This window comes from Cherax quadricarinatus, chromosome 97 (assembly GCF_038502225.1).
Source record: "Cherax quadricarinatus isolate ZL_2023a chromosome 97, ASM3850222v1, whole genome shotgun sequence".
NCBI lineage: Eukaryota > Metazoa > Arthropoda > Malacostraca > Decapoda > Parastacidae > Cherax > Cherax quadricarinatus.
The window spans coordinates 544,618-557,055 of NC_091388.1; the positions used below are offsets into that span (position 1 = coordinate 544,618).

The 12,438-nt window shown below is 39.5% G+C and overlaps 1 protein-coding gene and 1 long non-coding RNA gene across 2 annotated transcripts in view; one reads left to right on the top strand and one right to left on the bottom strand.

Annotated features, from left to right (window-relative positions):
• Positions 1–12,438, top strand: part of LOC138855498 (uncharacterized) — a 90,498-nt gene that overhangs the window by 58,889 nt on the left and 19,171 nt on the right. The gene's annotated exons all lie outside the window — the stretch shown is intronic.
• The window catches only part of tamo (PUB and ZnF_RBZ domain-containing protein tamozhennic), a 95,855-nt gene continuing 86,601 nt past the window's right edge, over positions 3,185–12,438 (bottom strand). The window contains exon 9 of the mRNA XM_070105108.1: positions 3,185–3,572. Coding sequence (XP_069961209.1) covers positions 3,549–3,572 — 24 coding nt within the window. The 3' untranslated portion in view covers positions 3,185–3,548. The remainder of the gene's footprint in view (positions 3,573–12,438) is intronic.

Sequence of the window (12,438 nt, forward strand, 5' to 3'; positions counted from 1 at the left end):
TTCTTTTGGGAGATTCTTGATAATAGTTGCATAAGTTGGTGGAGGAACATGAAAGGATATATAAAAGAAGGCAATTAAGAGTAAACATTGGAAAAAACTAAGTGATGAGGATAACAGTCTTGACAATGAAAGAATATCAGACTGGAGGAAGTTCGTAGGTTGTGGATGTGTTCAGATACTTGGGAGTGAACATGTCAGCAGATGGGTCTGTGAAAGATGAGATGAACAACAGAACAGATAAGGGGAAAAATGTAGATGGTGTTTTGAGATCTATCTGGAAAGAAATATGTTCATTTGTGTATGCAAAAACTGGGAATGTACCAGAGTATAGTGGTACCAACACTTTTATATGAGTGTGAGTCATGGGTTTTAAATGTTGAAGGCAGAACAGATGTTACATCTGAGAGCAAAGTGTGGTATGAATATTATGTAGAGAATTGAGAGCATAGAAATTAAAAAGTGTATGTGGTTACTAAAGGTATAATTGAGTGTTGAGGAAGGGTTAGAGGTAAAGTTAGGTAAGATTTTTCAGGAAACAGTACAAGTGTTTCCTGCCACAAGTTTTAGTCATATATATGATGACCCACAGCTGGAGCTTTTGGTCATCTGACTGAGGCCTTCCACTGGCTTACCCCTCCACTGTTTAAAAAATAAAATCGTTACTGATAGGAGGGAATGTTGAGGTGGATTGGGACTCCTCAATATAGAGGAGAATATAACCAAGAAGGTGTATAAATCTGAGGTGGAAGATAGGTAATTGTTGTTCCAGGAAAAAAAGGATGAAGGCGGATAGACCTTCAGAGCTTGAAGGTACTGCATCCAGCAGGCTTGTATAACTTTACTAGACCTTTAGAGCCTCTGGAAGTACAGTGGACCCCCAGTTTACGATATTATTTCATTCCAGAAGTATGTTAAGATAAGATAAGAGAGTACAGTTAGCCACCCCCCAAGAAAGTCAGTGCGTCATCGAGGACTGTCTAACTTATTTCCATTGGGGTCCTTAATCTTGTCCCCCAGGATGCGACCCACACCAGTCGACTAACACCCAGGTACCTATTTGCTGCTAGGTGAACAGGACAATAGGTGTAAGGAAACGTGTCGGAATTTCCACCCGCCAGGAATCGAACCCGGGCCCTCCGTGTGTGAAGCGGGAGCTTTAGCCACCAGACCACCGGGCCGAATTTGTTCCCATAAGGAATATTGTGAATTAGATTAGTCCATTTCAGACCCCCAAACATACACGTACAAACACACTTACATAAATACTGTACACTTACATAATTGGTCGCATTGGGAGCTGATCATAAAGCAGGGGTCCACTGTACTGCATCCAGCAGGCTTGCATAACTTAACTAGATTGGAGTGAATGGAGGCAAGTAGGAAAGTGTTTCATGGCTAGCTATGCTGTGTAGCTGATGGATGGAGTCCTGGAGGTGGGAAGTACAGTACCTGTACTCTGAAAGATGGGTGAGGATGGTACAGTCCTGGAGGTGGGAAGTACAGTACCTACACTGTGAAGGATGGGTGAGGATGTTACAGTCCTGGAGGTGGGAAGTGCAGTACCTACACTGTGAAGGATGGGCGAGGATGTTACAGTCCTGGAGGTAGGAAGGAGAGTGTCTGCACTCAGGGAAAGGGACAGACATGTTGGAGGGGCATTAAAATATCAACACTTCTGGCAAGACAGAATGATGATGAATGTGTTTCCTTTATTAAGGGTCATCCTATATACACTGTAACTATCCAGTACATGTATAAAGTGTATAACTATCCAGTACATGTATATACTGTATAACCATACAATACATGTATGTATATACTATAACTTTTTGTTCACCAGTAGTTCAACTGAACACGCAATAAAAATAATTGAATAAACTCAGAGAAAGTTGGAAAACTAATATTTCTTTATTGATTTATAATAAAAATTTATGACCACAAAGAACACAAGTGGTTAATTCACTTGATCAAGAAATGTATAAATAAAGATGTCAAAAGTATGACCACTTAAGTAAAATATTATTGTAAAAGAGTAATAGTGGGACTGTCTAATGTTTAAAATAGTAATAAAAGCTAAAAGCAGTAAAGTACTCAATTAGTGCCAGTTTAAATAGTGGTAATGGCCTGGTAGACAAAGCTCTGGCTTCACATGCTGAATGTCCGGGCTCAATTCCCGGCAAGGGTGGAAACACTGTGCGTGTTTCCTTACACCTGTTATCCATGTTCACCCATTAGTAAAATGGGTACCTGGGTGTTAGTGGACTGGTGTGGGTCATATCCTGGGTGTTAGTGGACTGGTGTGGGTCACATCCTGGGTGTTAGTGGACTGGTGTGGGTCACATCCTGGGACAAAACTGACCTAATTTGCAGGAAATGCTCAGCATAACAAGGGACTTCCTATATAGTAGTATGTCACTGATGTCAGCTATGGTCTGTATAAGTTGTATTATGTACCGGTAGAAATAAACATATACATTATTATTGTGTGAAAAAGTGTGCAAAAATTACAAAAAATACAAGTGCTCCTCGACTTACGATGGTTCGACTTAAAATATTCCACCTTTACAATGGTGTAAACGCAATTACTTCGTACATGAAACTTAAGAATGAAGGCAGCAAGTCCTAACTTGCTGCCTTCACTATTGCTTGTGACAGCCATATACTTCTGGATTTAAGTTGAATAAACATGGACCTACTGTTGCAAACTATGCAAATGCTGCTGGTACACACCACTGAATAGATGACTGATTATTGGTAAACATGAAGCCTAAGTGGCTTTTATGACTTCATGTGCTGTTGGAGTGTGAGCAAAGTAACATTTATGGAAGAATTAATGATAACCAGTTAGCAGGAGGTGGAGGTGGAAAGTACAGTGCCTGTATTCTGAAGGATGAGTGAGGATGTTACAGTTCTGGAGGTGGGAAGTACAGTACTTGTACTCTGAATGATGAGTGAGGATGTTCTGGAGGTGTACAGTACCTGTTTCTGGAGAAGTGGGAAGTACAATGCTCTGTACATTTCTGAAGTGCCTGATGAAGAACGAGTGAGGATGTTAAGATGTACAGTACAGTTCTGGAGGTGAAAGAGTACCTGTCAGAAGGATGAGATGAGTACAGTGCACTCTGTACTCTGAATGCCTGTATAGATGAGTTACAGTTCTGGAGGTGGGATGTGCCTGTACAGTTTTGGAAGTGGGAAGTACAATACCTGTACTCTGAAGGATGAGTGAGGATGTTGCATTTCTGGAGGTGGGAAGTGCAGTGCCTGCACTCTGAAGAACGAGTGAGGATGTTACAGTTCTGGAAGTGGGAAGTACAGTACCTGTATTTGAAGGATGAGTTAGGATGTTGCATTTCTGGAGGTGGAAAGTACAGTACCTGTACTCAGAAGGATGAGATGAGGGTGTTGCATTTCTGGAGGTGGGAAGTACAGTACTTGTACTCTGAAGGATGGATGAGGATGTTGTAGTTCAAAGAGTCATGATAACTGTAACATCAACATACTTCTGGAGGTATAGTGACAGCAATGATGAATGTACTTTCCTTGGGTCACAGTACCTTGGTGGGACACAACTGTTGAGGTAGAAAAAAATTTAAGGCCAAACAAAAAAGGCAACCGAGTGTAAGTTGACATGATAACAGTGTGAATTTTTTTAAAGACTTTCAGTATTAAGAACGATGATTAATTACTGGTTATACTATCCACAATATAAGTTAGTGGATATGTGCAACAAATGTGACACTTGCTAAATTTCTCTCATCAGGAACTACGTCAAGCCAATGTAAGCAGTGTAATGTATGACCAGAGACCAATAATGACTGTCTGGACTTACTTTCACATCATTATTATTATTATTACTATCTTAACTTCATGATAAAAAAAGACACAATTTTAGAAAGTGTCAATTTATACCATTCTAGAAGCAAGTACAAGTTCCTCCATTATTCCCACAATGGCACAGTCAAGTCCTCAAAGACAAACTACATCACATTCTAGGATAGTTTTTTACAAAATATTGCACAGGTATAAAAACGTTCAGTGTTTTTAAAAAAACATCTAAGATAGTTACATTTACAATAGCTAAATTTGATAAGATCTGTTGCAACATTATTGCACACTATCTTCTCTTTGGTACGATTACAAGACTTTACTGCTCTGTCAAGAAATATTATATAGTAAATGTTTGAGTCTGACCCTGTTTTAGTAAGTTTATTCAGGTATACACAAATAGTTACATAGATTATCATACATAGCAGTATATGTGTAGAGAACCTCATATTTCCATGATAATGTAGCTGTAAAAGTACAGGAGGACCCCACTTATACAGGTTCTGTACCACTGTAAAGTGAAACGAACTTTTTTCACTATCAAATGCATATAAAAGCCTGATAACATGTTTACACTATCACATATTAAGTGAGCAACAGATATTATTATTATAATAAAAAAAGAAACGCTAAGCCACAAGGGCTATACAGCTGTGAGCAACAGAGCTAGGCCTATAAAATGCATATACAGTGCACAAATTACAGGTACTCCTCATTTAAGAGCTCAATTCGTAAGAGTTTGTCGGTAAACGAATTGGTCGTTAAGCGAGGAGCATACTGTATTGATAGTGGGTTTATGTCATCCATCTTAAGATATTGTTTTAATGTCACCTTTGCACCACTTGTAGTGTTTTTTTGTATATTTGTAAATGTTTATATAGAAGAAATCAGCTTTAATACACATTACTAAGGTGTGCATACTGGTCGGAGAGCTGGTCATAAGTCTGAGCCATCGTTAAGTGAGGAGTGTTTGTACAGTGGACCCCCGCATAACGATCACCTCCGAATGCGACCAATTATGTAAGTGTATTTATGTAAGTGCGTTTGTACGTGTATGTTTGGGGGTCTGAAATGGACTAATCTACTTCACAATATTCCTTATGGGAACAAATTCGGTCAGTACTGGCACCTGAACATACTTCTGGAGTGAAAAAATATCGTTAACCGGGGGTCCACTGTACTTCCCTTAAAATATTTTTGTCGTTTTTGTCCTTAGCTTACAATGAGTGGTGAATACAGGTCTCCTTCAACATTCGCGGGCTTCACACATTCGCGAATTTCCAACTGCCAAATTCCCAGCCGCCAAATCATATTTAAGTTTCCCGCCACTCGCGAGTCCCTACTACCCTCCCTCCGACCCCCAAAACTGGCAGCCAGCCCTCCCACCACTCAGTGTGGTGAGTGTTTTGTTTGTTCATTATTTGCTATTAAACTACAGTATAATTAATGTCAACCCATTCATGATTGAATATTGGAATGGCTATTCAGACAGGTATTGGACGGTGACATCATATGTTTACTCTTGAACACGGCAAAGAACCAAACATTTCTGCTACTGCTACTGCTAATAATAATAATAATAATAATAATAATAATAATAATAATAATACGATAACATTGAAGGAAATTGTACAAAAATACAAGGGTTGAAGGAGTGGTGGAAGAAGTGGTTGATGCATCGTCAGTCAGTGTGGCTTTGATTATGCTGGAGTGAGCATTAGTCTCCACACTCTTCCAAACATTTCACAATAATTCTTTGTGTTTGGTGCTTGTAGATTGAGTGTGACTGGAGTGGCAGAGGCAGTGGTTGAGGCAGTGGTTGAGGCAGCGGTTGAGGAAGTGGTATAGGCAGTAGTATTTAATAAGATATATGTTAATAATAATACATGTTATTAATAACATGTATTATTATTATGTTATTAAAAACCACTGCCTCAACCACTGCCTGTACCACTGCCTGTACCACTGCCTGTACCACTGCCTCTACCACTGCCTCTACCACTGCCTCTACCACTGCCTCTACCACTGCCTCTACCACTGCCTCTACCACTGCCTCTACCACTGCCTCTACCACTGCCTCTACCACTGCCTCTACCACTGCCTCTACCACTGCCTCTACCACTGCCTCTACCACTGCCTCTACCACTGCCTCTACCACTGCCTCTACCACTGCCTCAACCATTGTCTCTACCACTGCCTTTACCATTGCCTCTACCACTCCAGTCGCACTCAATCTACAAGCACCAAACACAATGAATTATTGTGAGATGTTTGGAAGAGCACGGAGACTAATGCTCACTCCAGCATAAACAGTCACACTGACAATGCATCAACCACTTCTTCCACCACTGCTTCAACCCTTGTATTTTTGTACTACAGTGGACCCCCGCTTAACGATCACCTCCCAATGCGACCAATTATGTAAGTATATTTATGTAAGTGCGTTTGTACGTGTATGTTTGGGGGTCTGAAATGGACTAATCTACTTCACAATATTCCTTATGGGAACAAATTCGGTCAGTACTGGCACCTGAACATACTTCTGGAATGAAAAAATATCGTTAACCGGGGGTCCACTGTATTTCCTTCTTCAATTCTATCATGTTAATAATAATAATACGATAGAATTGAAGAGAATCGTGAGGCTCTTGATCCCCTAACCCTCGCGAATGTTGAGGGAGACCTGTATATTTATTGTAGGAAGTCTGGATAAATGAAGAATGCATATAATTGAAAGCTGCTGTATTAGTCAAGCACCATTAAGCTAAATGCTGTAAAGCAGGGTCTGCCTGGTTGGTTAATGGGGTTCAAAGGCTGTCGACTACACAAGGGTCATCAAGATTCCATAGAACTTCTTTGCCACTAGTCGAAAATATTTTAACCTTAAATTGTCCAAACGTAGATCTACGTTTGCACCGCTAGCGCTCCAAACGCAGTTCTACATTTTTTTTACATTTAAAGCATGTAAAAAAAAAAAGAAACAGATCTACATTCGAACAATTTAACCCTTTCAGGGTTGGTCCCTTACTAGTACGGCTTGCACGCCAGGGTTGTTGCCGTACTAGTACGCATAAATTCTAGCGCCTTCAAATCTAGCGAGAGAAAGCTGGTAGGCCTACATATGAAAGAATAGGTCTATGTGGTCGGTGTGTGCAGTATAAAAAAGAATCCTGCAGCACACAGTGCATAATGAGAAAAAAAAAAAAACTCCAACCGTGTTTTTGGTTTAAAACATTGAATTTGCAGTGTATTTTCGTATGCTATTTATGGTTGTATTCTAGTTTTCATGGTCTCATTTTATAGAATGGAAGACATATTACGGAAATTGAGATGATTTTTCAGTGGTTTCACAATGAAAAGTACCTCGAAATTGAGCTCAAAGTAGCAGAAATGTTTGATTTTTGCCAAAGTTCAAAAGTAAATAAATCAAGCCATGCGTCCAATACACATCAATTGGTAAGTCTAATATTCTTTCACAAGTGCGCTGATATTATTTATACCATTTCTACACTAATGTAGTAGTCTGCATAACAGTAAATCTTCTATTTTTTGAGAATAAAAATTCAAAGTGGAAAGCAAAAGAAATGTAACAGAGGCCTGGGGACATGACTAATGAACAGTGGAAATGTTATTTTAGTGCCAGGAATGTCTGTCTTGTTTATTCTGGACCCTGTTTGGAAATTGGCATCTTCTGAAATTTGTGTGAAATTGGCAAAATTGCCAATTTTGGAGCACTTTATTGGATAGTTGAAATCGGTAAATGGGTGGTTTCTTGTACTCATTCGATAGAAAAAATGGAGTTCTAGCGAAATAATTATGATTTTTGACGACTGGTACATTGGAATTGGCCGAAAATAGGGCTCAAAGTGGGCGAAATCGCTGATGCGTAAACATCGTCGAGACCGCTAACTTCACGAGCATAATTCCGTAAGTTTCCCATCAAATTTCATACTTTTGGTGTCATTATGATTGCAAAGAGATTCTCTATCATTTCATAAGAATATTTTTTTTTTCTAAAAATTACCGACCCTGAGAAAAAGTTTAGAAGAGGGCCTGCCAACCCTGAAAGGGTTAAGTGTTAACACCTAAGATAGTAATTGAAATACTCTCTCCATGTATATTTACCGAGAGATGTAGTTAATATCACAAATAACACATCATGAAACTTACTGTCTATGCAAGAGATTGTTAACTCCAGTGATACTGCGGAACCTTCAATGTTATGTCTGGGAGCCACTGTATAACATGTTAACTCAGGATTGGTTATTAACTGTGTCGCCCGTGAGGCAGTCGCCCGTGAGGCAGTCGCCCGTGAGGCAGTCGCCCGTGAGGCAGTCGCCCATGAGGCAGTCGCCCGTGAGGCAGTCGCCCGTGAGGCAGTCGCCCGTGAGGCAGTCGCCTGTGAGGCAGTCGCCCGTGAGGCAGTCATCTTAATGAGTATAATTTGATTCATGACTCAAAAGGCCGTTCCTGTCTAACAAATTTACCGACATTCTTCAATGAAGAACACGAGGCAAAAGATCATCACAAAGAACGTGATAACTGCTTATTTGGACGATGAAATATCCTCAATGTTTTAATAATCACACGCATAACTTTCTCGTATATCACCCATTCATGATGACCTCTATTACACATTACAAAATGGCTCCCACCAAATGTTTACTGCCAATAAGGAACACGATAATCAGTTGCCACATTCTCTTCTCTGTTCTCCTCTTTCCATGATGTGAATATGATAATGGTATACTATGTTGACAAGATGACAAGTAAGACACATGTACAGCAGTTAGGTATCTTTATTCTGAAATATTTCACCTATACAGTAGGCTTTTTTCAGTCAAGTACAGAGTAGGCAGCAGGAGGAGTAGAGCTTTAAAAACTATATAATCAGTCCATCACCCTCGACAATGTGGTGGACTGATTACATCATCTCTACATCTCTACTGCTTCTGCTGCCTCCTCTGTATTCAACTAAAGAAGTCTACTGTGTAGGCAAAATGTATCAGAATAAGGATATCTAACTGATACACATGTCTTAATGACCTCCTTCCATGGTATGAACAAGCTTTTACCAGGATAATGTTCATTAAGTAACATATGAAGCTGTATTTAATTAGCTCTATTTTGTACCCCCATATTTATACTGTCTGTGGTAGTCCACATATTAGAGAAGCACATAATGGATCCAGGAACTGAACCACAGTGTTATGGCAGCTAAGCAAGTATGAGTGGTAATCAATTATTAACCCTTAAACGGTCCAAACGTATATATACGTTCACTCGCGTAGCGCCCCAAATTTTTTGAGGAAAAAAAAAATCTTTTCTTTTAAAAGGAAAAAAGAGCATATGGTACCCAGGCATTCCCAATTATTTTAATATGGCACACAGTGAGTGCACACACCCATTCTCTCATGTCTAGGTGACTCAGGCTTATTGTGGCAATGTTGAATGAATGACAAAGAAAACGTATATATACGTTTGGGGCGCTACGCGCGTGAACGTATATATACGTTTGTACCGTTTAAGGGTTAATATAGAGCAGAACCCCAGTATCCACTGATTTGGTATACACGATTTCAGTTATCCACTATTTAGTTTTTAAAAGCCTAAGAGAAGCTGTGAAGTGATTTCCATCGGTGAAAAAAGTGATAATTCTCCACTTAATGTGCATAATTTATGAATTACACTTTATAATAGACATGTATGGGACTTGCATATAGGGTTTGCTACTATCCAGGGTTTTGGTAATACGGCAGGTCCTTGGAACGTAACCCCCACCCTACTGTATTTCTGATCTGGTTACACTTGAGTTTTGTTATATCATGTCTTGATAAACCTCTGCCTTGAATTAGATGTTAAAAGTAAAACTTGTGTTCTCATACCCACTCTTGTCAGCATTAGTATATGCAGGTCCCTGACCAACCTTGATGATTATTGTGAGTGTATTAGACAACAGTGAAGACTGGTGGTTTTAGTGACCTAATGTGCTGTTGGAGCATGAGCAGGAATTCAGGGAAAACCAGGTAGCAAGACTTTGAGTTTTGGAGGTTGAATGTAGAGTGCCTGCACTCTGAAGGATGCGTGAAAATGTTACAGCTCTGGAGGTGGGAAGTACAATACCTGTACTCTGAAGGATGGGTGAGGATGTTACAGTTCTGGAGGTGGGAAGTACAATACCTGTACTCTGAAGGATGGGTGAGGATGTTACAGTTCTGGAGGTGGGAAGTACAATACCTGTACTCTGAAGGATGGGTGAGGATGTTACAGTTCTGGAGGTGGGAAGTACAATACCTGTACTCTGAAGGATGAGTGAGGATGTTACAGTTCTGGAGGTGGGATGTACAGTACTTGTACTCTGGAAGGTGGGTAAGAATGTTGTAGTTCAGAGGTCCATCTGAACTGATATTAGAATGATCCTGACAATGCAGCAATTGAATAAGCGATGGTGAAAGTGTTTCCTCATTTCTGGTCACCCTACTTCAGCAAGAGACGACCGGTGTGTTAAAAAATCAATTATCTTTCCCACTGTTTAGCCCCATTAACAGGTACTGGAGTATGGAACATTAACTTCTACCTTCCTCCCCAACCAACCAAAGATACACTACATAAAATTATTTCCCAATTTGGGAAATCCGAGTTTATTTACAGTCAGCTGTTTTATGGAGCTTATCAATATACAGTGGTACGTCGAGTTTCGAAAAGCTCTCAACTCGAACAATTATGTAAGTGTATTTTTGTAAGTGCTTTTGTAAGTGTATTTTTGTAAGTGCTTTTGTAAGTGTATTTTTGGGGGTCTGAAATGGACTAATCTAATATACATTATTCCTCATGGGAAGAAATTCGTTGGGTATCAGCACTCGAACAGCCTTCTGGAATGAATTGAGTTCGTAACTCAAGGTACCACTGTACAGTCAGCTGTCTTATAAAGCTCCTCAATATACCATCAGCTGTCTTATAAAGCTCCTCAATGTACAGTCAGCTGTCTTATAAAGCTCCTCAATGTACAGTCAGCTGTCTTATAAAGCTCCTCAATGTACAGTCAGCTATCTTATAAAGCTCCTCAATGTACAGTCAGCTGTCTTATAAAGCTCCTCAATGTACAGTCAGCTGTCTTATAAAGCTCCTCAATGTACAGTCAGCTGTCTTATAAACCTCCTCAATATACCATCAGCTGTCTTATAAAGCTCCTCAATGTACAGTCAGCTGTCTTATAAAGCTCCTCAATATACCATCAGCTGTCTTATAAAGCTCCTCAATGTACAGTCAGCTGTCTTATAAAGCTCCTCAATATACCATCAGCTGTCTTATAAAGCTCCTCAATGTACAGTCAGCTGTCTTATAAAGCTCCTCAATATACCATCAGCTGTCTTATAAAGCTCCTCAATATACAGTCAGCTGTCTTATAAAGCTCCTCAATGTACAGTCAGCTGTCTTATAAAGCTCCTCAATATACCATCAGCTGTCTTATAAAGCTCCTCAATGTACAGTCAGCTGTCTTATAAAGCTCCTCAATATACCATCAGCTGTCTTATAAAGCTCCTCAATATACCATCAGCTGTCTTATAAAGCTCCTCAATGTACAGTCAGCTGTCTTATAAAGCTCCTCAATATACCATCAGCTGTCTTATAAAGCTCCTCAATGTACAGTCAGCTGTCTTATAAAGCTCCTCAATATACCATCAGCTGTCTTATAAAGCTCCTCAACGTACAGTCAGCTGTTTTATAAAGCTCCTCAATGTACAGTCAGCTGTTTTATAAAGCTCCTCAATGTACAGTCAGCTGTTTTATAAAGCTCCTCAATATACAGTCAGCTGTCTTATAAAGCTCCTCAATGTACAGTCAGCTGTCTTATAAAGCTCCTCAATATATAGTCAACTGTCTTATAAAGCTCCTCAATGTACAGTCAACTGTCTTATAAAGCTCCTCAATGTACAGTCAGCTGTCTTATAAAGCTCCTCAATGTACAGTCAGCTGTCTTATAAAGCTCCTCAATATACAGTCAACTGTCTTATAAAGCTCCTCAATGTACAGTCAGCTGTCTTATAAAGCTCCTCAATATACCATCAGCTGTCTTATAAAGCTCCTCAATGTACAGTCAACTGTCTTATAAAGCTCCTCAATGTACAGTCAGCTGTCTTATAAAGCTCCTCAATGTACAGTCAGCTGTCTTATAAAGCTCCTCAATGTACAGTCAACTGTCTTATAAAGCTCCTCAATGTACAGTCAACTGTCTTATAAAGCTCCTCAATGTACAGTCAACTGTCTTATAAAGCTCCTCAATGTACAGTCAACTGTCTTATAAAGCTCCTCAATGTACAGTCAACTGTCTTATAAAGCTCCTCAATGTACAGTCAACTGTCTTATAAAGCTCCTCAATGTACAGTCAACTGTCTTATAAAGCTCCTCAATATACAGTCAGCTCTCTCATAAAGCTCCATACAGTGTGGTGTGTTTCTAAATGCAATTATAAAAGTGCATCTAAAATTGACGTGCGTAATATTGAAGCCTTTCTTCACACTATTCAATTCTGTAAAGACTTTTTGAATGTAAGTTACAATAAAGTACACATATAAAGGAGCTTTATAAGTGAACTTAAAGTATGCAAGC